At 37.9% G+C, this 27,181-nt stretch overlaps 2 protein-coding genes, 1 long non-coding RNA gene and 1 other non-coding gene across 5 annotated transcripts in view; 1 reads left to right on the top strand and 3 right to left on the bottom strand.

The window, feature by feature from the left end:
- Window positions 1-8,580, top strand: part of c4h11orf65 (chromosome 4 C11orf65 homolog) — a 65,865-nt gene extending 57,285 nt beyond the window's left edge. For both annotated transcript variants that reach the window (XM_073043651.1, XM_073043652.1), the window contains exons 8-10: window positions 2,447-2,617; window positions 6,395-6,450; window positions 8,295-8,580. In XM_073043651.1, the coding sequence (XP_072899752.1) occupies window positions 2,447-2,617; window positions 6,395-6,449 (226 nt within the window). In that variant the 3' untranslated portion in view covers window position 6,450; window positions 8,295-8,580. The remainder of the gene's footprint in view (window positions 1-2,446; window positions 2,618-6,394; window positions 6,451-8,294) is intronic.
- Window positions 1-27,181, bottom strand: part of atm (ATM serine/threonine kinase) — a 183,165-nt gene that overhangs the window by 7,842 nt on the left and 148,142 nt on the right. The gene's annotated exons all lie outside the window — the stretch shown is intronic.
- Window positions 304-10,512, bottom strand: LOC140726807 (uncharacterized). Its single transcript, XR_012098731.1, has 3 exons — window positions 10,214-10,512; window positions 8,574-8,703; window positions 304-1,686 (listed from the first exon to the last, which is right to left on the bottom strand). It is a non-coding gene; the product is annotated as an uncharacterized lncRNA (long non-coding RNA).
- On the bottom strand, window positions 9,544-9,615 carry trnac-gca (transfer RNA cysteine (anticodon GCA)). The gene has a single exon. It is a non-coding gene; the product is annotated as a tRNA-Cys (tRNA).

Genomic DNA, 27,181 nt, shown 5'->3' with positions numbered 1-27,181 from the left:
AAAAAACTGCATTTTTACACCTAATTTGACACATCCTGTACTCTGTTACTCCCCTCTCACACTCAGTTATAAACTTTGCCATCTTTTGCTTGCTGATCCACTCTGATAAATCTGTGTTGACCTGTATTTTCTTCATGGATATCGCTGGTCAGGGGTACTGCTGGTAATGTAACCCAGAGAACAAAGAGTACATACTTCTTGGAAGAGAATGTAAAAAGAGGTAATATATATTATAATTTGAAAGGGAAACCTAGACTTTCCACATAAAAAAACCATTGAAGGTAGTTGAACAAACTGATAACATTGTTTAAAAAGAAAATCCTTAGCTTTATTAACACATACATAGTGTACATGAGCAAGTCTTCATTAAACAATGGTTGAGTTTAGTCTAAGTCCAATTCTGAGTGTTAGTTATTCAGAAGGATATCAAGAGTTTTCAGAAGTTACACAGAGATTTTACCATTTGGATTCTATGTTTGAGGGCTTTCAGATTCATAAATTATACTGGGAAAGTGACATCACCTTCTTTTGAAAAAGAATTAAAGGAAGATTTAGCTGACGTGTTAAATATTTAGTAGAAAGGGAGAGACTGGAAGGTAGGACAATAGCTGGGGGATCCAATTAGCAAATGATAGAACAGATGATTGTTGAGAGTAAGGAGTTACCTTTCTATGAAATGGTCAATCATTCCTTATTAGAAACACCTTTTGCAGTAGACTGCAGAAACAATGCAGAAACACGTGTTTCCATGGCTTTTCTGAAGTAATAATTTGGTAATGAGATTTACTTAAGCAGCCAAATATTCAAAATTACCTCTGGCAGCTCCATGTTTGATAATGTTGCAGTATGAAAAATGCATCACTAGAATAAGAAACAGATGCTATATGACCACAGAGCTAACAAGGAAGAAAACACAGCTGCAAACTAGAGTAAGGCATCATACCAATCATTCACCAGTTTTATTTTCAATACAAATTCCTTGTATTGTTTCCTCAATATATGGTCCTATCCCTAGTTTTATACTACTATGTTAATATGTATATTCAGGGAAATTCATGCTTGTCTTCAGAAGGATCGCATGGGTTCTTTTAAATCTCAGTGAATGGGTAATGTAACATTTTTTTCAAATGGAACCATTTCTGGCAATGCAATAGTTTATCAAATCCCTGCTGAAATCTCAGAACAGATTAATTTCATTATTGGAGATGGGCAAAGATTCATATCATTTAATACGGTTGCCACGATAGGCAATTAAATGTCACCGAAAGGCACAGTGTTGCAACCAGATTGAAATATTCAAATATACAGTTCTTGAAAATACAAGTACAAATAGAAAAAAAATGAATAAATTAGACCACTAGCATCACTGGTTTCACAATTAAGAGTACAGATGGTAAGATCAAACATTTATCGTGTTTGGTCCACAATCAGGATGTTGCCCACCATTTTAGATTCTCCATTACAGTAAGAACATTAAGGCCAAATGGAACGTGCTGCACAGATGACAACAGATATAATTAACTATTACCTTCATTATAATTTAGTGGTCAAATTCAATGGTAGAGTTCTGGGGCAAGCATCATGTCCTGTATGCCCACCCACAGTTTGATGAAATCCAGCATTTTCTAATACAAGGCTTCTTGTTCAACTTCCCACTGAATCCCTTGCTCTTAGAATTTGTCTGAACTGTTAGGAAAAGACTTTTAGAGTTAGGTAATGGAGAAGACTAGTAGGCACTGTTCCTTCCAAGCTGCAGAGATGTGTGGCCACGTAGTAACTGAAATGCTCCCACACACTTAGCCTTTGTTACCGTGCCGCTGGAATTTTCTTTTCTATAATGTTAATATTAAAGTGCCGCACAGTTTTATGGTTGTGTAAAAATTTCCTGCTAAGAGGAATGGTTGGTTCACGCAACTACAAAAAAAATTTGAGGGAACACTGCTAGTAGGGTCTGGTAAACCATTGCTTCTGCACACTGAGAAAACTAATTTAAAATCTTACATCCCCAACCTCTAGTTATCGTGTTGTCTTCCATCAAATTACTCTGCTGAACATTCCATTGATTGTAAGCTGTGCAAGTAGAGCTAGGCATGCATGTTAAACTGGAACCACATTTTGCTCTGGGGAGCAAAATTAATATTTTTAATTCTCCCCTCCATCCCCCAAAATCTTATTTTCAGCAGATAACTGTTGCACGTTCCAATATGACTCTGACTAGTATCTGATCAGTAGTCCATTTGCGAGGGCTAAATAAATTACCGTAATGCAGTTGGGATCTTTAGAAGTGATGTCATCTAAATGGCCTTCCTTGTTTAAACAAAGCTAAAAGACTGATCACATTTGGATCATTACATGATGAAAAATGTTCCTAATTCTATACAAGTCCTGCAGTAACAATATAAACTGAAGAAAGGTTTGTTCTTCATGTCAATTTATTGTCTTCCAGGTACCAGGAGGGCATGCTGCAGGCCCAGACACTGGATCCAAATACGTCTATTTTAGTGCAAAGAGCAACAGAGGGAGTAATCAACAGTGTAGAACAAAATGGCCCAAATGCTGTCCTAGATTGGGAAGTGGATGAACTTCTTGAATGGACCAATGCACTGAATTTTGAAAAGTAAATAAATTATATTTAATATGAGATGCATGAACTGCTCATAGGAATTGGGTTTAGAATTAGGTCTACAAAGAAAACATTTTCATTGCACACTGCTTTATGCTCTGGATGAGTTAATTTTGGGTTTTACTCCACTTTTCTTCCGACTTTAGAAGTTTAAAATAATTAGATTATTCCAACTTTCTGTGAATGACATGCACATTATTTTAAAGCAATGATTATTTTTGAGTAAAATTGCAATTTTTTTCTGAATTCATGAGTGTGAATATCAAGAGCAGAAAATATATTTGGTATCATATTTGAAATTGCTTAAGAATGTGATAAAGAACCTCTCTGAATTGTTGTGGTCAATACAATGAAGGCACTCCTACAATACTGTTGGGTATGGAGTTCTGAGTTTCTAATGCCTTGAGAATGAAAGATGTGTGTCAAGGTCGGGTTTTTTAATTTTATTGAGATACAGTGTGCAAGAGGCCCTTCCATTCCTTAGAGCAGCATCACCCAGCAACCACCCCCCTCCAATTTAATCCCAGCTGAATCACAATACAATTTACAATGACCAGTTAACCCACCGACCAGTATGTCTTGGGTCTGTGGGAGGAAACAAGAGCACCTGGAGGAAACCCACATGGTCATGTTTATTTCATTTATTTGCATCATGTTGATCTTTAACCAAAATTTTTATGGCTGGCTTGGAGTCGTAATTCATAAATGCTGTCACCCAAAATGAACAAGTAAAAGGAGCAAAAATAGTCCAGATATCTACTGATCAGTTAAAATATAACAGATATGTATTAGATTACAACTCCATTTTCCTATATTATCCCATTTAATTTGAATCCCTTTTGTCTGAAAAATCTCTGTCTTGATCAGAGAAAGAATTACATCCTTGCTTTTATATTTTATTCCTTTCAAAATGAATGCTAACATTGCATTTGCTTTCCTCACCACCAACTCAACCTAGAAGTTAACCTTTAGGGAATCCTGCATGAGGATTCCTACATCTGATTTTTGTATTTTCTCCCCATTTACAACTAATCCACACCTTTATTCCATCTGCCAAAGTACATGACCATGCACTTCCCTACATCTGCCACTTCTTTGCACATTCCCCCAATCTGTCTTTCTGCAGACTCACTGCTTCCTCAATATTACCTTCCCTTTCACCTATCTTCATATCGTCTGCAAACTTGGCCACAAAGCCACCAAGTCCTTCATCCAAATCATTGACGTACAATGTGAAAAGAAGCGGTCCCAACACTGACACCAAAAAAAGCCCCTTTTATTCCCACTCTTTGCCTCCTGCCAGTCAGCCAATCTATCTATGCTAGTACCTTTCCTGTAAAACCATGGGCTCTTATTAAGCAGCCTCATGTGCGGCATTTTGTCAAAAGCCTTCTGAAAATCAAAATAAACAATATTCAGTAACTCTCCTTTGTCTATTCTGCCTGTTATTTATTCAAAGGATTCCAAAAGTTTGTCAGGCAAGAATTCCCCTTTAAAAAACCATGCTGACTTTGGCCTGTTTTATCATGTGCCCCAAAGTACCTTAAAACCTCATGCTTAATAATCGACTACAGCAACTGAAGTCAGGCTAGCTCCCAATAACTTCCCTTCGTTTGCACCCCGCTCCCCACAGTATACTTATTATTGAGGGGAATGGCCACAGGGGTACTCTGCACCAGGCTGCCTGTTCCACTTTCCTCTTCTGACAGTCACCCAGGGACCTGTGTCCTGCAACTTAGGGTTGTCTACCTCCCTGCAGTGCCTATCTATCACCTCCTCTTTCTCCTGTATGAGCCGAAGGTCATTGAGCTGCAGATACAGTTAGCTAACATGGTCTCTAAGGAGCTGCAGCTTGATCCACTTCGTGCAGATGCAGTTATCAGGAAGACTGGAGGTCTCCAAAATTATCCACATCTTACACAATGAACATACACTACCTCTGGATCCATTCTCAGTACACTATGTACTAATTGAAAATAAAATTGCTAGAAGCTTTCTACTTAAAGTTCTCATGTCAAAAGGGATTCTGGATTTCTCTTTTAACATGGAACTAATTTAAAAATTGTGTTTCCTTGTCTCTTGTTGCCCAGTAGACTATTTCTTTATTTCAATCACTTTAAACAACACAAATTTGAAAACCATTTCATTAAAGCATGTAAGAATATTAGAATGTAAGAGCAGGAGGAACAGAAGGTCTCAAGCCTGTTCTGCCATTCAAAAGATCACTGTAGGTCTGATCTTGGCTTTATTTTCCTGCTGTTCTCCATAAACCTCAACTCTTCTCTAGTTTAAAAATCTCCCTACCTAAGCCTTGAATATATTTTATAATGACCCTGTTTTCTCTGAAATAGAAAAATTCAAAAAATCATGATTCTCTGAGAGAAGAAATTTTAACTTAGTGAGCCTTCTCTGAACTGCCTTCAGTACAAACATATCCAGCCTTTAAAAGCAGGGACCAAATTGTGTGTAGTATTCCAGATGAAGTCTCTGTAAAATATGTTTCCCTATGCTCAGACTTGATCCTTCTTGCACTAAAAGCCTACATTTGATAAGTTTACCTAACCAGTTGCTGTGCGAGCAAGCTAATATTCTGCTCCTTGAATGAGGACATGCAAGTCCACTGATATATGCTGCAGAAACTTCCGTAGTTTTCCCAACAGTTTCCAGATCCAACTATCAGTCCCCCACCTGTTTCAGCATCCCACCCTCACCCAGTCATCAGACTATTAATGTTCGGCCCTATACATAAGCACACTTAGATTTTAAAGGTCTGAAGCTGTAAAGGTTCCCATGTGACAAATTTGTTCAAAGATAAATGTAGAAATAAGCTCGCTGAATATTGTGTCCAATTCTTAGTAGCTTTAACATCCAAGGATGCACATTGTATTGAAAGGACAAGAAGATAGGCAAAGGGGGGTGGGGCAACTCTTTTGGTAAAATTTGAAATCAAATCCTTAGAAAGAGGTGACAGGATTGGAAGAAGCAGAATCCTTGTGGTAAAGTTAAGAAACTGCAAGGGTAAACAGATCTGAACAGTAGCCAGGATGTGGGCTACAAATTACAATGAGAGATAGACAACACATGTCAAAAGGGCAATGTTACGATTGTCACGGGGGTTTCAATATGCAACATCAGAGGTGCAAATGGACTTAGCAGCCCTTGTGCAAGACTCCTAGAAGGTTAACTTACAGGTTGAGTTTGTGGTAAAGAAGGCAAATGCAATGATGGCATTTATTTCAAGGGGGAATAGAATATAAAAGCAAGGAGATAATGCTGAGGCTTTATAAGACAATAGTCCGGCCACACTTGGAGTATGGTCAACGGTTTTGGGCCCCATATCTCAGAAAGGGTGCATTGTCATTGGAGAGAGTGCAGTGGAGGTTCATGAGGATGATTCCTGGAATAAAGGGGTTAACAATTGAGGGGTTATCTTTTAGAACAGAGGTAAGGAAGAATTTCTTTAGCCAGTGAGTAGTGAATCTGTGAAATGCTCTGTAAATCTGTAAATATACTGAGGGTATATTTAAGAAGGAAGCTGATTGTTTCCTGATCAGTCAGGGCATCAAACGATATAGTGAGAAGGCAGGTATATGGGGTTGAGTGGGATCCGGAAGCAGCCATGATGGAATGGTGGAGCAGACTCGATGGGCTGAAAGGGGTAATTCTGCTCCTATGTCTTATAGTCTTAATATTAACTAGTGTATAAATCATACTTCATATAATGCTTAATAACCAAGAATCACTAATGAATGATGATGCATTCTTTTTCAGATACTTAAAAGATTGGATGAAAATTGCATGTAGCAACTCTTCTGCAGCTTACTAAGGTACCTCTTTACTTAGTTCTAGTATTTACTGCACTTGGGCCAGCAATATTCCAGCTACTTTTTTAGGAGTTTGAGAAGATTCAGTATGTCAAATTTCTTGTTGGAAATCTTGGACCCCAGTAACTTGCAGAGGCTAGTAAAATTGCTAAGAGGTTCCCAGGGATCTCCCCCCACCCATTTGTGTCATTTACTGGGAGCATTGTAGACGAAGGGCTTGAAGTATTGTTGAGGATCCCTATGAGCTATCCCACAATCTCTTTGTCCCACTATTATTAGGAAGGAGGTACAGGAGCATCAGGACTGGAATTGTCAGATTGGGTAACAGCTTCTTCCCTCAGGCTGTGAGACTAATGAATACCCTGCTAATACTGAGGTGTTGTGACTAGAACAGTAGCACTTTGGATCATATTAACTAATTCGTGGTAATATTTTGTTTCATGTGCTGTGTGTGATATAAGTTTTGTGGGTCACTGTGGATCAGAAGAACATTGTTTTTGTTTGGTTGTATATATGTACAGTCATGTGACAATAAACTTGAACTTGAACAACAGGTGTATAGGGGAGAACATTCTGAATGGTTGCATCCCTGCCTGGTATGAAGGCTCCAAATCAAAGCATCACAAGAGGATGTACACTCAATGATTAAAGAACAGCTTCTTCCTCCTCCACCATCAGATCTCTGAACAGTCCATGAACCCTTGAATACCTATCTCATTATTCCTTTTGCGCTACCTATTTTGTAATTTATGTTAATTTTATGTCTTTACACCATACTGCTCCTTTCAAACACCAAATATCATGTCATTCTGATTCTGTACTGTTCCATTATAAAACACCTGATGAAATACTGTCTAATTTCTGGGATAACGTCAGTAGCATTCAAGAAGCTCAACACCATCCAGCATAAAACAGACATTCTAATTGTTGATCACCACCTAAAGGATATATTATTTTCACTGCCACGGATCACATCTGCCAAGGGTACTATCTGCAACTCACCAAGAGTTCTCCAAAGTAGCAGCTCCGAAAATCACAACTTCCTTATCCTTGAATAATGAAGGTGGCAAAATGCAGGGAAACACCATCACTTGACAGCACCTTTACCTTGGACAACATGGCTCTCCCACCTTCTCAAGAGATATTTGATTTAGATGCTGGTGTTATCAATGATACCAATGTCCTATGGATTAATAAAAAGTCCTGCTGTTTTATCATTGAATTACTGGTGAACTTAGTGCCACAGCATGGAACATTGTCAAGGAAATATTGTTATTCCTTTTCCAAACCTCTTAAGTATTGTTTATTGTACCGTACATGGAACAATCACTGGAATAATTGAACAATTCAATTGACAGATAATTATGATGGGCCCTCAGAATCAATAAGCAAACCATTAGGCAAACAAGAAGAAAGAAGAAGATAATTAAATATCACTACTTCCCTGATATCTGAAAGTGTCCCATTGTTGGCTTTCTGAAATGATCTGCATTAGTCAGATGCAGATCATTTTTAATTCAAGTATACTACAATCAAAAATTGGATGTTTCTTTTTGAAGTATGCTAGAAAATGAAACAATAGATTAATTAATTAAATGTATTCACTTTCATAAATTACTTCCTGTTTATACATTCTTTATACATTCTACACCATTAGTTACCAGTCTGCATAAAGATTTCATTTGCAGTACATTATAACTTGAAACCTATTACCCCAAATGCATTTTGCAAATTGGCCATAGCCAAATAGATGTATCTTCAGAAGCTGGTATATTCAAGTAAGGACGTTGCAAGACAAATATCCATGAATTCATGCAGCAAATTCTGTTTTTGAATTTTATCTACAGAAACGAGGTGTTGCCAGTCAGAAAATGAACCCTGCAATCAAGTCTATTTTTAATGATCAATGATGTGCTATGGTGGAGAAATGTTCAACATAACATACCAGTTATTCAAGAAGAATCAATGAGCAATCAAGTTAACTTTTGAATAAAGAAAGCACCTAAAATGCAATTATTTTCTTGGCTGAAAACTGATATGCAGCCATGGCACCAATGAATTATTTCACTACTATAAGCACTCATGTATAACTTGTCATCAATTTACTTATCAGCAAATATTCTTACTATAACATGAAATTGAAGAATGTCTCAGCTTTAGCTCCCAGGCCTCAGTTTCATCTGATGTCAAGCTGCTCCAATAGTTTCACCAAGAATAAGGAAGCCATCCTCACAATTAGTTCCTCCCAACATTATGCTAAAGGGAAATAATAAAATAAATAAGAACAAAGATCAATTCATGAAGGGCCTCTATCAAACTGCGAGGATTTTCACTTCCTCACTTTGCTCTAAGAGCTGAATGTTTCAGCCTACCAGTCTAAATTCAAACAAGATATACTAGTAAAGACATTCTATCAAAAGTGATTGTTGCTTCCTGATCACCTAACTATGCCTATTGTGCAGCTATATTACATTATAAGATTGAATTTTGCAACTAATGGTTTCTTTAATTTACTCCTTTACTGCAATTAAAGGAGTAAAAGAGTTTATTGAAACCATAAACTTTCCAAACTGATAAATTTAATGGCTCAAGGCATTACATGGTGTTTTGCTTAGAAAATATCATTTTTCTGTTTCACCTTGCAAAAAAAAACACAACCTGCAGCTTCCCCTTCAAACAGAAACATAAATAGACAACTGAAGTGTTCTCCTGGATGATTATTGATATGTTATAGGATTGTTTTACTCAAAAGGGGAATTGAGCTATAGGACAAAATGTTCAATTTTCAAAAATCTTCAAATGTACATTTAGTTTCTGTTTTACATAAATGAGAATGAGGTTTAGATTTACTTTATATTATATTTACTTTTTGATTAGGTTTACATATACTTTAGGTCTAATAATATAGCTGAGTCTTGTTTTAATGACTGTTCAAGAGGTACGAAACAGTAAATAGGATTTATCAGGAAATAGCAGAAAAGTGCGGATACCTGGATTTGAACTTATGCATATTCTTTAAATTTAATATAAATCAATCTTTTATCAATATAACCCCGTTTTGAAATTTCAGGCTACTCTTAAAGAAACAAAAATTACAGGGGGCACCCGGATTTGAACCGGGGACCTCTTGATCTGCAGTCAAATGCTCTACCACTGAGCTATACCCCCTTGCACGCTACTCTGTTTCACAAAATACATACATGAGTTTTATTTGTGTCCCATATTGATTAGTTAATGACTTGTAATTTTACAAGAATGCAATATTATGTTTCCAAAAGCGAATCTTCGATTCCATTACAATATCTATGTTCTGTACACTCACTGTGACGAACATTGGTCGAATGTTGATACAGCGAGAATGGAATGCTGCCCCCTGTAGATTCCAGACAACAATGACTCCAGCCCGATTCTCCCGGAACGGGAGAGGCCGGTTTAAATTGCACCATGCCTACGCTTTTAGACTTTATCCTTAGATCCCAATTATTCGAGTTTTTTTTTTGTATGTTTGAAGTTCCTTGTCTTAAAATAAATTTATTAACAAATCTTGAAATCTGGTCCCAGCCCCTTCATTCTTTCTCTCTGTCTCTGGAAGTTTCCAAAGGACACCAGCGCTTCCTTTCCAGGAACATCCAGCCGGAGGCATAAACCTCAGGAGAGAGTAGAGAGTTAGCACAAAGGGACTCTAACTCCCATTTCCACCCCACCCCACACAAACCCCTCCTGCTCCATCCTTTACAACCATCTGCCTGGACCTGTGAATAACTACCTTACTTAGCTGGTTCCTGCAACAAAGAGCGAAGAGACCACAGAGCTGATTGTGGACTTCAGGAAGGGAAAGGCGAGAGAGGAAACACGATCCAATCTTCATAGGGGTTCAGAAGTGGAGGGAGTGAGCGATTTCAAGTTCCTTAGTGTCAATATCTCTGAGGACGGAACGTGTTGATGCAGTTACAAAGAAGGCAAGACCGCGGCTATATTTCATTTGGAGTTTGAGGAGATTCGGTTTGTCAGCTGGAACACTAGAAAACTTCTACAAATGTCATTCTGACTGGCTGCTTCACCGACTGGTATGGTGGGGAAGGGCGGGGCTACTGGACGGGATCGAAATAAGTTGCGGAAACGTGTAAAATTAGTCAGCTCTACCATGGGTACTATGTTCCGTAGTTTCCAAGACATCTTCAAGGAGCAATGCCTTAGGAAGGCGGCGTCCATTATTAAGGATCTCCACCAACCAGACAGGCCCTGTTCACACTGTTGCCGCTGGGAAGGAGGTACCGAAGCCTGAAGGTACATACACAGCGATGTAAGAACAGCTTCTTCCCCTCTGTCATCCAATTTCTAAATGGACATTGAACTCATGAACACTACCTCACTATTTAAAAAAAAAAAATTCTGTTATGTTTTGTACTAATTTTAACAACTATTTAATAGACACACACACATACATGTGCGTATGTATATATTTAATGTAACCTTTTTTCTCTACATTTATTTATCATGTATTTCATTGTACTGCTGCCGTAAGGTTAACAAATTGCACAACGTGCCGGTAATATTAAATCTGATTCTGAAAATGATTAGCAAACTCCAAGCCTAGTTAGTTGGTCATCCTTTGCAAAAGATTATTGGGGGGGGGGGGGGGGGTTGCTGAAGTGCAATCAGAACCAAATGAGCAGTCCCTTCAGGTACTCAAAGAGGGGTTGAATCAGAACCAAATGAGCAGTCCCTTCAGGTACTCAAAGAGGGGTTGAATCAGAACCAAATGAGCAGTCCCATCAGGTACTCAAAGAGGGGTTGAATCAGAACCAAATGAGCAGTCCCTTCAGGTACTCAAAGAGGGGTTGAATCAGAACCAAATGAGCAGTCCCTTCAGGTATTCAAAGAGGGGTTGAATCAGAACCAAATGAGCAGTCCCATCAGGTACTCAAAGAGGGGTTGAATCAGAACCAAATGAGCAGTCCCTTCAGGTACTCAAAGAGGGGTTGAATCAGAACCAAATGAGCAGTCCCATCAGGTACTCAAAGAGGGGTTGAATCAGAACCAAATGAGCAGTCCCTTCAGGTACTCAAAGAGGGGTTGCTACAGGGCACATTCTTTACATGCATGGAATACAATAAACCCCACATTCAGCTGCAATACTGAAGTGACAGGAGGCCTGGGAATCCATGGACCAGCTAAAAATAAGTGATTCGGACTGCTGTCGTATCATTTGCTTGGTTCTAATAAAACTTCTTAAAAGATTTCTGGGTTGTGTTGCTCGCTAAGCCTTAACTAGATTTATAGGGAATAGGCGCAAAAGAAAACTGCAAGTGTCTCACATCCCGACTTTCACAGTCCGGAGTACACGTCAGGAGAGTGATGAAATTCTACCAATCTGCCCGCAAGGGTGCAGCTGAAGGGACTCGGCAGCATCCAGGAGAAAGTGAGATTTGCTCCTTTCACCATCATTACAAAATGGTTTACTTCAACATTACCTCCCAAGCCTGTGATCCCTCGTACCATGAATAATTGGAACAGGAGTTACAGCACCTGTAGATTCACCTCTAGGTCACCCAGCATCCTGAATTGGAAATATATCACTGTTCTCCCACGGATTTCCAAAGAAGGCATGGAGGTGGATGCAAGGTTCTGTGTCCCAGTTCATCCATCCTCAGCAACAGCATTACAGAGGACTCTCTGATCTATCGGCTGTTTCCAGGAATACCTCCTGAGGCAGACTGGCCACTAGAAGGTCATCATTTTCGTGAATGACGCCCTTAAGGCTACGTGCTGACACTCGGGGCAGCCAATCCACTACTGCACATGGGGGGGGGGGGCAGAGTTGAATGGGGAAGCCCCTCCCACAATGAAAAGGGCATACCCCCCAGGGTACAACATGAATGGCATGGTAGTATTGATTTTTGTTCTTTGAAAATAATATGCACTACTAAATGTAATGACTTATCATGGTTTCTTCCTTTGTAGACCTTTTAAATGATGAATAAAATTTATTATTGAAATAAAAAAATAAAGTTTCTTCATCATGACTTGCTCCAGGTCCCAATACTCCCTACCAAAGAGATTATGGGATTAACTTCATCAGTGGGAATACAGTAATTTAAGAAAGCAGCTCACTGGCGCCTTCTCCTCAGGGCAATAAGCATATCACACTGGCTTTATTATACAAACGTTTGTAGATGTGCTTGTGATGAAAATGATTACGAAAAGCATTGAGCTCAATGTCCTAAATAACTTCTCATTAAAATAATAGCATTTTTAGAGCAGAGATCATCATCTCAGTCCTGTTCACCCTCTCATCACCACCTGAATTCTACCAAGAATGGTTGTATCGTCAGCAAATTTGTAGATGGTATTTGAGCTATGCCTAGCCACACAGTCATGTGTATATGGAGATTTAAAAGGTGGGGAGAGGGGAAAGAGAAACACAAGATGATAGGTGAAACTGGGAGGGAGAGGGATGAAGTAAAGAGCTGGGAAGTTGATTGGTGACAGAGATACAGGACTGGAGAAAGGGGAAACTTCCCCTCCCAGTTTCACCTATCACCTTGTGTTTCTCTCTCTCCACCCCCACCTGTCATGGCCCGGTCCATGAAATCCACATTCCAGTTCACGGTCCCGTCCATGCTCCTTATTCCAGGTTTTCCGGGTTTCCCCAGTTTCTGTTGAGACAGCTGATTCTCGTTCGAGCTGGCTTCATAAATAGCTTCAGGATTCAGCCTCTGGCTGCTGGATTGTTCCTGTCCAAACCCCCTGTCTGTATCCCTTCACCTTCCTCCTGGAAGCCCTGCCTTGCCTGTAACCCTTTGCCTTCACTACTGTCAAGTTCAACAACTGGAGCAAGATAAGGAACTGTCTCTCGTTGTTTTGAACTGTCTCTGTGTCCACACCTTTGCTAGGTAGGTCTGGCCATTTGCTGCTGCCTAATGTTGGGAACTGTCTGTGTCCATGCCTTCACTAGTCTGGCCGACTGCCTCTACCTTGTCTTGGGAACTGTCTCGTTGTATTCTGCCTTCTGTGTAATGAGTCCCAGCCCTACGTCCTGTACCCAAGGAGGGGTCCTGGCTCTGTGTTCCATGTTCCTGTCTCTTCCTTGACCTAGGCTCTGTGTTCCTGTCTCTTCATCGTCCAAGTCAAGGCTTCAGGGTCTCATCCAGTCCTAGCCACGTTTGAACACCTTGTCCTGTCTTAGCCATGGCTTTGTGTTCTTGTCTTGTCCATGTGCCTTGTCCAGCCCGGTGCTGGGGTTTCCTTGTCCTGTCCAGGAGTCTCATGTCCAGTCCTGTAGCCATGTCTTGTCCTTGCCTAGTTCTGGGGTCTGAGCCTGAGTCAAGACCCAGGTTCTGGGTCCTTGTCCAGTATCTGGCTCGGAGTCTAAGCCCAGGCTCCTAGTTCCCAGTTCCATGTCCTGGTTCTGCTATCCTAGTCAAGTCCTAGCCCAGGCCCAGAATCATTGTCTCGTCTAGGGCCTGTGTCATGTCCAGCGTCCTTTCTTCCCCACTTCCTTTGCTTCCTTGATATACCTAGTCCTTTCCCTAGTACTTCAGTGTCTGTGTCTTGCATTTGGGTCTGTTCCCAACGCCCCCCTTGTGACACCATCATTTAAATATACTTTTATTTCTCCAGTCCTGCGGAAGGGTTTCAGCCAGAATGTTGACTGTGCTTTTTTCCATAGATGCTGCCTGGCCTGCTGAGTTCCTCCAGCATTTTGTGTGTGTTGCGGTCATAGATTAAATTATATTGATAGTAAATATTAACTTGTAAATCCACAGGCTGGATAGAACAGTAAATGGACATTCTGTAGTGTGAATACTCTTTGGATTGATGCATTTGCTGTGTCAAAAGGAGGGAAAATTGATTCCATGTTGTTCAGTGAGATCCAATTTGGATTCCTGATAAAAGAAATGAATTGGCCTTATCCAGTTGAACACAAAAATTTATTTGATTATTTGGAAAGGAAATAAATCACATAAATTGTTAAGAGTCTTATGTTGTACTGCCAACTAGGCTTCAACTTGCATTGTAAAAAAAATTTGAAAACTCGTATTGCCAAGTTGTGGTTGTTGTATTTTACTGCTTGATAGAAAAATTACTCCTATTTTCAAAATTAAATATATTTCAGCAACTCCTGTAGAAAACTGAGCTGCAGAAAATGGAAACCCGCTGCTGATGCACGACTGTGTTGCAGGATTTAGTTCAAGCTGTGTTATTACGTTTGTAGATGCCACACAGTGGTTGGCCTGATTAACAATGATGATGAGTCGGAGTACAGAGAGAAAGTGGAGCGGTTGGTGGACTGGTGTGAGAACAACAATCGAAGTCTGAATGTGGAGAAGACCATGGAAATGATTGTGAACTTTAGGAAGGTGCAGATGAACCATCCCCCTCTGCACATATATGGGAAACTGATTTTGTTAATGGTGTCACACCGGGATTGTCTGGCAAGAAGCAGGCCAGCAAGGCTGCTTTTATCTTACTCCTTCTGATCCTCAGACGCTTGCTGTGCAACTGGTGGTAAAGGCTACTGTTTCACAATGATTGGCCTAGTTCATGTCCCTGCAGCAGGCCAGCTCTGATCCTGATTCACTCTTCACTGAGTAACACTGAGCTTCACTCATCAGCTAAAGACAGCTGAATCATTATCTTGGCACCCCTATGTTCAGTTTTATCTCATTCACTCCTGTCGAATGTTAATTATGCATACATGTCTGCTACTGGTAGATAATCTTTGTAACTCAGTACTCATTTTGGTTTTGTAGTAATGGAATTGGAATTGAAATATTATTGTCACGTGTACCAAGATACAGTGAAAAGCTTGTCTTGTATCCCATTCATACAGATCTATTCACTACACAGTGTATTGAGGTAGAACAGGATAAAACAATCACAGAATGCAGAATAAAGTGTAGCTATTACAGAGTGAGTGCAATACAGGTAGATAAGGTACAACTTCATAACGAGGTAGACTGTGAAGTCTGATCATACTAGGGAAACACTCAATAGGTCTTATAATAGTGGGGTAGAAGCTGTCGTTCAATCCAGTGGTATGGACTTTCAGACTTGTGTATCTTCTGCCCAATGGAGAGGGGGTAAGAGAGAATGTCTGGGCTGGGCGGAGCCTTTGGTTATGCTGTTTGCTTTACTGAAGCAATGAGAAGTATTGGCAGAATCCGTAGAGGGAAAGCTGGTTTCTGTGATGTGTAAGCTGTGTTCACGGTACTCTGCAGTTAATGGGTTGTTGTACAATAAATGTATCAGCACGTTTGCCAGGATACACAGAATGGCATAGCAGATAAAGAGGCAATTTGGCCCGTTATGAGCATGCTACCTCTCTAGTTCCACTGTCCAGTCGTTACCCCATAGTCTTGCAAATTCTTCCCACTGTTCATTTATCCAATTCCCTCTGAATGGAATGCTTCCATCTTATCTGCATCTGGAATGTAGGAATGACCAAGTAATTCTTTCTCACTTTTTGTTATATGTGTGACCATTTGTCTTGAACCGTATCCTCTCTTCACTCTGTCCAGACCTCTCATTTTTTCACTTCCTTCACATTTCCTCTCAATCTTCTCTTCATGAAGCAAAATAGACCCAGTTGCTGCAATTGATCCTTTGAACAATAGTTCATAGCAGGAAGAATCTCTGTATAGCTTTACTGCCTTCTCTGATGTCTTTATGACAAGACTTGAACATAATATTTCCAGTTCAGGCCAGATTGGCATTCTTTAAAGCTTCAGTATTCTCCTGCTTTGTATCTGTTGTGTTTGATATTGAGGGAGAGTACAGAGACCGTGAGGATGCCAGCAGCAGGCAAACTATTCAACTGAACCTTTTTGATAACTTTGCTTGTGCAATGTGTGAAGAGACAGCTATTTGAATCTAGAGCCCCAAGGAAAGCTCTCTCTTCATCTGAATCTGGTCTTCTTTGATCTCCTGAAGAACTGGTTTTGTAATGGTCAACTAGCTTTTATGATGGCCAACTCTATTTCATTGGTGGCCTTTCACTTAATTTGCTGGACAGAGCTCTTTGATGTGGAATGGAGACTTGCCACATCCCCTACAGTTACACGTTACCTGCTCTTTGTTTCAATTGTCTGTTGTGTTTGAGCTGAGTTCTACTGTCACCTCTGATGGCACTTTGTACCCTTTTTGAACAGCTTCTAGCTTTACCTCAGCATTGTTTTTTTTTAGAGTACATAATTAATAGTTTAAGTAGACATTCAAATATATAATAATCAATATATATAGCCTCCCAAACTCAAAGTATTTATGAACAAAAGAGACAAAAAGAAAAAAAACCCAAAAAAGAGGAAAAAAAAAACTAACCAACATGGGCCATTGCATAATGTTAAATACATACAGTAGTGCCAATAACTCCGAACCTCCATCCAAATAATTAAGGATAATCAAAGTGAGGTTTAGGAAAAGACAATTTAACTCATATGAAAATGTTAAATAAATGGTCTCCAAGTTTCTTCAAATTTAACTGAAGGATCAAAAACAACACTTCTAATTTTTTCTAAACTCAAACAAGAGATAGTTTGAGAGAACCACTGAAATATAGTTGGAGGATTAATTTCTTTCCAGTTCAATAAAATAGATCTTCTAGCCATTAATGTAACAAATGCAATCATTCGTCAAGATGAAGAGGATAAACGACTATTATCCACCATTGGTAAACCAAAAATTGCAGTAAAAGGATGCGGTTGGAAATTGATATTCAGAACTCTTGAAATAATACTGAAAATATCTTTCCAGTAATTTTGTAAACAAGGGCAAGACCAAAACATATGGGTCAATGAAGCAACATCAGAATGACATCTGTCACAGGTTGGATTAACATAAGAGTAAAATCTAGCAAGTTTATCCTTAGACATATGAGCTCTATATACAACCTTAAATTGTATTAGGGCATGTTTAGCACAAATAGAGGACGAATTGACTAATAGTAAAATTTTCTCCCACTGTTCAGTGGATATAAGACAATGAAGTTCTTCTTCCCATTCCTTAATTTTTTCTGATACTTCTGGCTGTATTTTCATGATCATATTATAAATAATAGCTACTAAACCCTTTTGACAAGGGTTCAGAGCTAAAATTCTTTCCAATGGACATAATTTCGGAAAAGACTAACTCATTATACAAAAAATTTCTAACTTGCAAATATCTAAAAAAATGGGTTTTAGGTAAATTATATTTATTAGATAGCTGTTCAAAGGACATAACACTATCATCTAAAAACAAATCATGAAAACATGTTATACCTTTTGTTTTCCATAAGAGAAAAGCTTGATCCATAAAAGAGGGCCGAAAAGAATAGTTAGATATTATAGGGCATGATAAAATAAACTTATTCAAACCAAAAAATTTATGAAATTGAAACCAAATTCGCAATGTATATTTGACTATAGGATTTGTTATTTGTTTATTCAATTTAGATAAATAAAAAGGAAGCGAAGATCCTAAGATTGAAAACAATGAAAAGTCTTGTACAGATTTACATTCCAAATTTACCCATTGTGGGCAGACAGCTGCAGTCAATTCTTGTGTCCAAAATATTAAATATCGTATATTAACTGCCCAATAGTAAAATCTCAAGTTTGGCAAAGCCAAACCACCCTACTTCTTAGGCTTCTGTAAATATTTTTTACCTAGTCTAGGATTTTTATTCTGCCATAGATAAGAAGATATTTTAGAGTCAATAATATCAAAAAAAGATTTAGGAATAAAAATTGGTAATGCTTGAAATAGATATAAGAATTTGGGTAATACCATCATCTTGATAGCATTAATTCTACCAACTAATGACAAAGATAGCGGAGACCACCTGATAGCAAGTTGCTTAATTTGGTCAATTAAGGGTAAAAAGTTAACTTTAAATAAATCTTTATGTTTTTTAGTAATTTAATGCCTAAATAAGTAAAATAATCTATAACCACTTTAAATGGTAAATGTTTATAAACTGGAACTTGCATATTTAATGGAAATAATTCACTCTTATTAAAATTCAATTTATAACCAGACAAGTTACTAAACTGAGCAAGCAAGGACGAAATAGCAGGAATAGACCTTTCAGGGTCGGATATGTATAGTAACAAATCATCAGCATATAATGATAACTTATACGTCCCCTCCCCACGAGTAATACCCAAAATATTAGGTGATTCACGAATGGCTATAGCCAAAGGTTCCAAAGCGATGTCAAATAGTAAAGGACTTAAAGGACAGCCTTGCCTTGTACCACGAAATAACTGAAAAAAAGATTGTTGATTATTGGTAAAAACCGAAGCCAAGGGTTTATAGTATATTAACTTAATCCATGATATAAATTTTGAACTAAAATTAAAATGCTGCATCGTATTAAATAAATATGGCCATTCAACTCTATCAAATGCTTTTTCAGCATCTAAAGAAATGACACATTCTGGTATTTTGGATAAAGGAGTATAAATAATGTTAATTAATTTTCTAATGTTAAAAGATGAATAGCGATTTTTAATAAATCCAGTCTGATCTTCAGAAATGATTCGAGGTAATATATTTTCTAATCTAGTAGCCAAAATTTTACTAAAAATCTTAAAATCCATATTCAGCAAGGATATAGGCCGATAGGATGCACATTCAATAGGGTCTTTATCTTTTTTAAGGATTAAAGAAATAGAAGCTTCATAAAAAGATTGTGGCAATTTACCTATAATTAGCGCATCTTTAAAAATTTTACAAAGCCAAGGAGAAAGTATAGAAGAAAAAGATTTTTAAAATTCTGCAGAATAACCATCTGGACCAGAAGCTTTTCCGGAATTCATTGAAAAAATAGTCTTTTTTATTTCAGTTTCCGTGATAGGTGTATCTAAGAATACACTATCCTCTACTGTTAATTTTGGAATATTCAATTTCCTTAAAAATTCATCTATTATAGAAGAATCCTCAGCAAATTCTGATTGATATAAGGAATTATAAAAATCTTGAAAGGCTTTATTTATCTCTTTATGGTCGATCGTCAGAGTGCCATCTTGTTTACGAATCCTAGTAATCTGTCGTTTAATCAAAGCAGTTTTCAATTGGTTAGCCAATAATTTACCAGACTTATCTCCATATACATAAAACTGGGTTCTAGATTTAATTAACTGATTTTCAATCGAAGAGGATAATAACAAACTATGCTCCATTTGAAGTTCCACTCTTTCTTTATAAAGTTTTTTGCTAGGAGTCACTGAATAAATCTTATCAATTGCTTTGATTTTGTCAACCAATGTTAATATTTTAGAATTAGTTCATTTCCTAACTCCAGCAGAGTATGAAATAATCTGTCCACGAATAAATGCTTTAAAAGTGTCCCATAAAATTCCACTAGAGATCTCTGCTGTAGAATTTGTTGAGAAAAACAAATCAATTTGTTGTTTAATAAAATTAACAAAGTCTAAGTCCTGCAATAAAATAGAGTTGAACCTCCAAGATTTAGTATTAATAGATGAATCCATTATCTTAATAGATAACTTCAAAGGTGCATGATCAGAAATGGTAATAGAGTCATATTTACAATCTATAACATCTGTAAGTAAACGGTGATCAATGAAAAAGTAATCAATTCTTGAATAATTATGATAAACATGAGAAAAGTAAGAAAACTCTTTGTCATTGGGGTGTAAAAAAACGCCAAATTTCACAAATTGCTGAATCAGTCATAAAGGAGTTGATAAGAGAGGCTGATTTATTCGGAAGAACTTGTGTGGACTTGGATCTATCCATCGAAGGGTTTAAACAACAGTTAAAATCCCCACCCATTATCAGTCTATACTGATTCAAATTGGGAAAGGATGTAAATAGACACTTAAAATTCAGGACAATTAGTATTTGGAGCATAAACATTAACTAAAACTACTTTTTGATTTAAAAAGTAGACCAGTAATAAGCAAAAATCTACCTTGTGGGTCTGAAATTGTTTCATGATGTATAAAGGAGGTTGAAGAATCTATAAAAATAGAAACGCCTCTTACTTTGGCTTGCGAATTCGAGTGATATTGTTGACCTTTCCAAAACCTAAAAAAGCGTTTACTATCCACCTTCCTTACATGAGTCTCTTGTACAAAGATAACATTAGCATTCATTCTATGGAATACTTTGAATATTTTTTTCCGTTTGATCAGATGATTTAAACCATTAGTATTCCAAGAAACAAAATTAATAACCCTATCCATATTGACAATATTTATTACAATTAACACATAAGATTAAAAAAAAAAATGAACTCATGAATCCGGAAGAGGAAAGTAAGTTCAAGGAGGAACCGGAAGTCACGACACTGCAACCATTTTTGTAGTTTCATATAAGCCCATGAAGTAAAACTAAGCACAAAGCAAGCAGAAAGAAAAGAAAAAAGAAAAATCCCCCTCCCTCCACCCTCAAAACCCCAGGAAAAAAGCCAAAAAGAGGCAAGCAAGCAATCTAACACTAAAATTACCCCCATGTCTCAAGACGGCAACTCAAACAAAAAAAAAGTTGAATAAAAGATACAAACCACCCATATTATAAGAAAGGGTTGGTATAACAAAAATTAAAATATAAAGTTAGTATTATATATATATAAAACAAAAGGATTTAAAAAAAAGAATTAAAATGATAAAACCCATAAATGAATAATACTGAATTAGTGTTTTAAAAGAAAGTTTAAAACTTATTCAAACACATCAAAACTGATATGACATTCCAAGCACTAAAGCCTTTCGGGAAGAAGAAACGACATTTTATTTTTAAAAAAATCTTAATATTTAAACGTTAAAAAATATAAAAAAGTGTATACGAACTTAAAAGAAAACCCTAATAAATTACTTTCAAAACTAACAGATTAATCATATGAAAAAATAACAAATTCAAAATAAACCAAAAATGAACTTTTACCATGTATAAAAAATACATGTAAGCCATTCATTAAAAAAAACATCATTTTATAAAAGATCCAAATCTATAGATTAATTATTACATTAGTCAACCCGATAAAATGTTATTCTTCCAGAAATTTTTGAGCATCCGCTGGAGATTTGAACAGCCGATAAGTTCCGTCTTCGAGAGAAACTCTCAGATGAGCTGGAAATAACAACGCTTGCTTGTAGCCTTTCTGATGAATTTCCGACATAACCGATTTAAAAGCCATTCTTGCCCTTAAAACTTCGGGACTGTAATCTTCCAGAATACGGAATTTAAAATCTTGAAAGCTGATCATACCCTTTTTCCGTGCAGCCCGAATCAAATGCTCTTTGGTATGAGGGTAATGGATCCGGAGAATAACTTGTCGTGGTTTCAAACTTGAATCTGAATGAAAACGAGAGATGCGATGTGCACGGTCGATTATTGGAGGAGAATCCAGTACTTCTGAGCCAAAGACATCCATTAAAAATTTGGAGAAAAAAACAGTGAGATCGCCATTCTCAAATTTTTCCAGAATCCCAATTAACCGAAGATTTTGTCTTCGAGAGCGGTTTTCAAGATCAGTAATTTTAAATTTATAACGATCCATCTGTTGAGAAGTCGAAGTTTGCTGTTGCAAAGTTTCAACTATACGATCTCTCTGGCGAGCGGCTTCTTCAAGAACTAAAATACTTGCTTGTTGTTTTTGTGACTCCAGTGTAAGTGCTTGAAGTTTTGCATCAAATGACTTTAAAGTTTCATCGAACGTAGAAAGCTTTGCGGTTAATTTACTCTCCAGTTTTCCAAGTCTGTCGTCCATAAGATTCGCAATTGCTTCTAAAGTTACCGGTTCTTTCGTCTGTTTCGATTCCTTTGCTTTAGACATTTCAGCGAGTTGAAGATGTTTCAAACGATTGAAAAAAATTTCATATGTTTAAACCTCTTTAGAATAGGTATAAAAAGATCAATTAGGGGGTGTTTGTAGGTTAAAAAAAAGTAAAAGGTTTGGAGCAAAGCCTAAAACCGCTTCACTCCATAAGCGCCATCTTGAGACCTCCACCTCAGCATTGTTTTCATGCCTGAGTTCTGCCTGTTGCTGATGAACATTCTGACTCCGCCTGACCATAGTAAAAGCTTTCTCTAGTGTGAGATCTGCCTGCAACTGAAGTCACTCTGAAAATTTGGAGTCTAGTAGCCCAACAACAAACTGTCTCTAATGAGCTCATCTCTCAGATTTCCATATGGACAGTTACCTGACAGGGCATACAACGCCATGATGAAGTCACTTGCACTGTCATCTGGCTCCTGTTTTCTGGAGTTGAATTTTGCTCTCTCATATATCACACTTCACTTTCCTGTAAAACATCCTTTGAATGTGTCTTACTGTTTTGTACTCTCTTTTCTGAGCATCTGTTGGTCCTAGTCCACCTCTGATGTCATCTGCAGTATATCAGTGTGCTTGCTTGATGCTCTCCTGAATTCTGAGTGAGATTGCTTGCAACCCTAAATCTCTCAAAGCATCTGAGCTATCTCTCAAAGTCCCCTGCTTTAGAGAAATCAAATGTCTCAGGAGGCTTTAATAGGTAAATGGATGTAGGTACTACAGGTATTTGCACTATTTTCCTGTTTGTTTGTCTTGTTGTTTTATTTATTTGGCTTACAAAAGATTCATTGATGATCAACCACTTCTGACGACCATGTTCTGTTTAGTTTTGCGGGAAAATGCAGGGCCCAAGAGGCAACCAGCAGCATGCAGGCTGTTTAACTGAACTTTATTGATAACCTTGCTTGTACAATATATGAACCCTTCCCATGTAGTAGTGGCTAACTGAGTGTCAGTGGATTAATCCATTAACTAGCATAACAGTATCACTATTGGAAAGCCCAGAACAATGTGTGTCTCATTAACCTTTTTCTCTACCTGTGCTATCAAATGCAGCAACTGAATCCAGGTGGAATGGAATTCACTTAAAAAAAAACCTGCTGCACCACAGATGTGACAAATGTAATGCTGAACTGCAATTATTTGAGCGTTCGCTCAATCTACAACATTCTGGCAAGATTGTGCAAGTATGGTCATTTCCTTATGAATAAAGATTGTAGTTGGCTCCCATGTGCATTGGATCATGTGCTTGATAGGGAAGCTGATAGAGCCAAAAGGACAAGCCACTGGCAATCCTTTCCTCATTCTGCTGAACTGGCAGTTGTAGTTGAAACTATTGTGGTGAGATCTGTTATCCTATCTCTAGCCTCAGTCAATAATTTGTACTCAATTCCATATGTACAATGTCCTGTGTATGTTACTAAAAAGGGCTTCTTTGGTTTGTTAAGAGTAGGAATGCTTCTTTGTCTGTTAAAAGTTTCTCTTGCCGTTGTTTCGCTTTAGAATGGCTGATATGGTAATTGTATTCATTTGTTAATCAATGGGGAATGTTATTGTGTTTTGTGAGGCTCGGAACTTGGGGGAGGGGTTGCGCGGGCTTGGGGTGTGAGGAGAGTCTGGAGGGAGACGCCGAGGAAGGAGGACGTGCGCTCGGACGACCACCGGGGAGTCCGAAGTGGGAGTTTCGGGAGGACGACCACCGAGGAGTCGAATGGTTCGCTGGATGAGCTCCACCGATGTGCACTAAACTGACTGAACTTTGATAAGTTGGCGCCTTTTGTTTTTTTCTTGTATGTATATATATATTGTATTGCCTAATACTCTTTTAATTTTAGTAAACTCTTTAAAGTGTATTTCATAACGGTATTTGTTGTGGGTTTGATACTGTTGGCGGGCGCGAGGCATAAACGCGATTCTCACAGCACCTGCGTGTACGGGAGGTGGGTTGGTGTGTGGCTGGATCTCTTTTTCCCCTAGACATATACCAGCCTGTTGGGTAAGTGTTACACATACATTTCAGCTTGTGAACTTTTACTAAATCTGAAGGTTCATTGAGATATCATTTATAGACTAAGGTCTCATCTACTGCTATAGTTATCTTCCAAAAAACCCTTTTAGATTTATGAGGCATGACTTACTAATTTATGTTACCTTTTAATAATCAGCAGAAAAAAATAAGTACATAACTTCATTATAAGCCAGAGTAATTTTGATTGATGATGCAATGTTATTTGGACTTTACCCTGACGATGCTTTGTACTTCTTTACATATTTCTCTGCACACAATTAACTTCAACAATTTTTTTTCTGCAGAAAGCCTTCCTGAATCAAGATAGTCAGGGTTTTGATATAGGTTCTGGCCAACCCATTGTCTCCCTAAAAACTATTAATATGAAGACCATAGAGTAGTTGACTTTTCATTCCTTCACCTTTTCCTTTTGCAGACACAGTATTTCAGTTGGTCTGCTGTCGGCTGATAGAGAAAGCAAATAAGCACAATTTTAAATGAGTGGTAAAGATAATTGATCTTTCTCCACACTCTATAATCATTGTTGGGAGAGTGCATTGTCTTACAGCTTCAGTGACTTGGGTTTGATCCTAACCTCCAGTTTTGTGTATTAAAGTTTGCATATCCTTCCTGTGGTCTCTTGGTTTTCTGCCAGGTGCTCTGGTTTTCTCCCATATCCTAATGAGCTACAGGTTGTTATGTTAATTGGTCATTGTAAATTATCCCTAGTGTAGCTGGCTGACAGAAGGATCAGTGTTAATGGGCACAGGGAAGAGAATAGGTTACAGGGAAATAAAAGGGGGAATGGGATTGACAACATTATTCTAAGGCTGGCATGGACTCAATGAACAGAATAGATTCCTTCTATGTTGAAATGAAATAATATGGAAATAAAACCAGAACGCACACAAACTCTCTCTACAGATGTTGCCTGACCTGGATGATTTTAGTAATTTTGTTTTTGTAGAAGATTTAAAAGTATTTGAAGTATTTTACTGGCACTTGTTAAAAATACTTTTGCGGATTACAAAGCAAACCTTTCAAGTTAAAGATGCAGTTATTTCTCTTCCAAACACATCAAATGAAACAAGTTTTTGTTGGTCTCAGGTATCAAGGAGAAAAATAAACATTAAAATTGTGAGACCTAATAATTTTAATTTACTTTTATTTATGTTCAAGTATAAACAAACTCTTGTTGGCCTTTCTGTGATAAGCAACTTGCATAACTGCGGGTGAAATTCACAGCAGCAGGACCAGAGGCAGCCTGCAGCAACAATGCTGCTGTACAAAATTGATTTCAATGCGAGACAGCTTATGAACCAGCAGAAGCACATCATGTTTCTTCTATTTGCAATAGAGCAGTTTAAAGAATTTGAAGACACAAATTGTATGGAAACATATCATAACCATAACTGGCAGACTGAAATGACTTTACACTGAAAAATGAACTACTGTCAGTGAAACTTGATTATATATTGTTCTCACATAAGATAAATCACCTTGTAGAAAAGATGAACAGTTATGCACAGAGAAAAATGAACCAAAGCTAGTTGCAAATGTACCAATTGCTTTGAACCATTATTAAATAGACAGGCATTAAATTTAGTAACAGGGATGCACTGCTGGGATGGAAACCGGAGTGATGGGGCAGTTGGTATGAAAGTCAATGCAGTGTGTAATGAGTCTGTGAGGAGGAACAGCCAGAAGACAGAGCAAAATTGCAGACAGTGGGATGAGTCGAAGTGTAACATGGGAGCAAAATCTAAAAGGGTGAATACAGGACCGAAGGTGTTATATTTCAATGCATGCAATAAGGTAGGTGATCTTATAACAGAGTTAGAGATTAGCAGGTATGACATTGCGGGTATCACAGAGTCGAGGCTGGAAGATCATAGTTGGGAGCTCAACATCCAAGCATATACACTGGATCAAAAAGGCAGGCAGGTAGGCAGAGGGGGTTGGGTGTGTCTGTTGGTTAAAAATGAAATCAAATCCTTAGCAAGAAGTGACAGGATCAGAAGATGTAGAATCCTTCTGAGTAGTTAAGGAACTGCAAGGGTAAAAAGACCCTGATGGGAGTTGTATGCAAGTCTCCCAACAGTAGCCAGGATGTGGGCTATAAATTACAACAGGAGATTGAAAAGGCATATCAAAATGGCAATGTTACAATAGTCATGGAGGATTTTAATATGCAGGAAAATTGGGAAAATCAAATTGGTGCTGGATCATAAGAGAGAGAATTTGTAGAATGCTAATGAGATGTCTTTTTAGAGCAACTTGTGGTTGGGCCCACTAGGGAAAAGGCTACTCTAGATTGGGTGTTAATAAACTAAATTTGATTAGGGAGTTTAAGGTAAAGGAACCCTTAGGAGATAGTGATGATAATATGATAGAATGCACCCTGAAAAAATGTTTGGTAGTATCCTCTAGAGTGATGCAAAATACTTAAGTTCATCCACCATTTCTTTGTCCTCCATTACTACCTCTCCAGCGTCAATTTATTGGTCTGCTGGAAAATGATGCTGTTGAGATAGTAATGGGGGACAAAGAAATTATGGATGAACTTAATAAGCATTTTGCAGCATTCTTCACTGTTGAAGCCACTAGCGGTATGACATAAATGTTGGGGGCAGAAGTGGGTGCAGTTGTTATTACAAAGGAAAGGTGCTTGGGAAGCTGAAAAGTCTGAAGATAGATATATCACGTAAACCAGATGGAATACAACCCAAGGTTCTGAAAGAGGTAGTTGAAGAGATTATGGAAGCATCAGTATTGATCTTTCAAAAATGACTAGATTCTGGAAGAGTTCCAGAGGACTGGAAAATTACAAATGTCACCTCACTCTTTAAGAAGGGAGGGAGGCAGAAGAAAGGAAATTATAGGCCAACTAGCCGGATGTCAGTGGTTGGGAAGATATTGGGATACATTATTAAAGATGAGGT

Source organism: Hemitrygon akajei, chromosome 4 (genome assembly GCF_048418815.1).
Source record: "Hemitrygon akajei chromosome 4, sHemAka1.3, whole genome shotgun sequence".
Classification (NCBI taxonomy): Eukaryota; Metazoa; Chordata; class Chondrichthyes; order Myliobatiformes; family Dasyatidae; genus Hemitrygon; species Hemitrygon akajei.
This window is presented reverse-complemented; position numbering and strand designations above follow the sequence as displayed.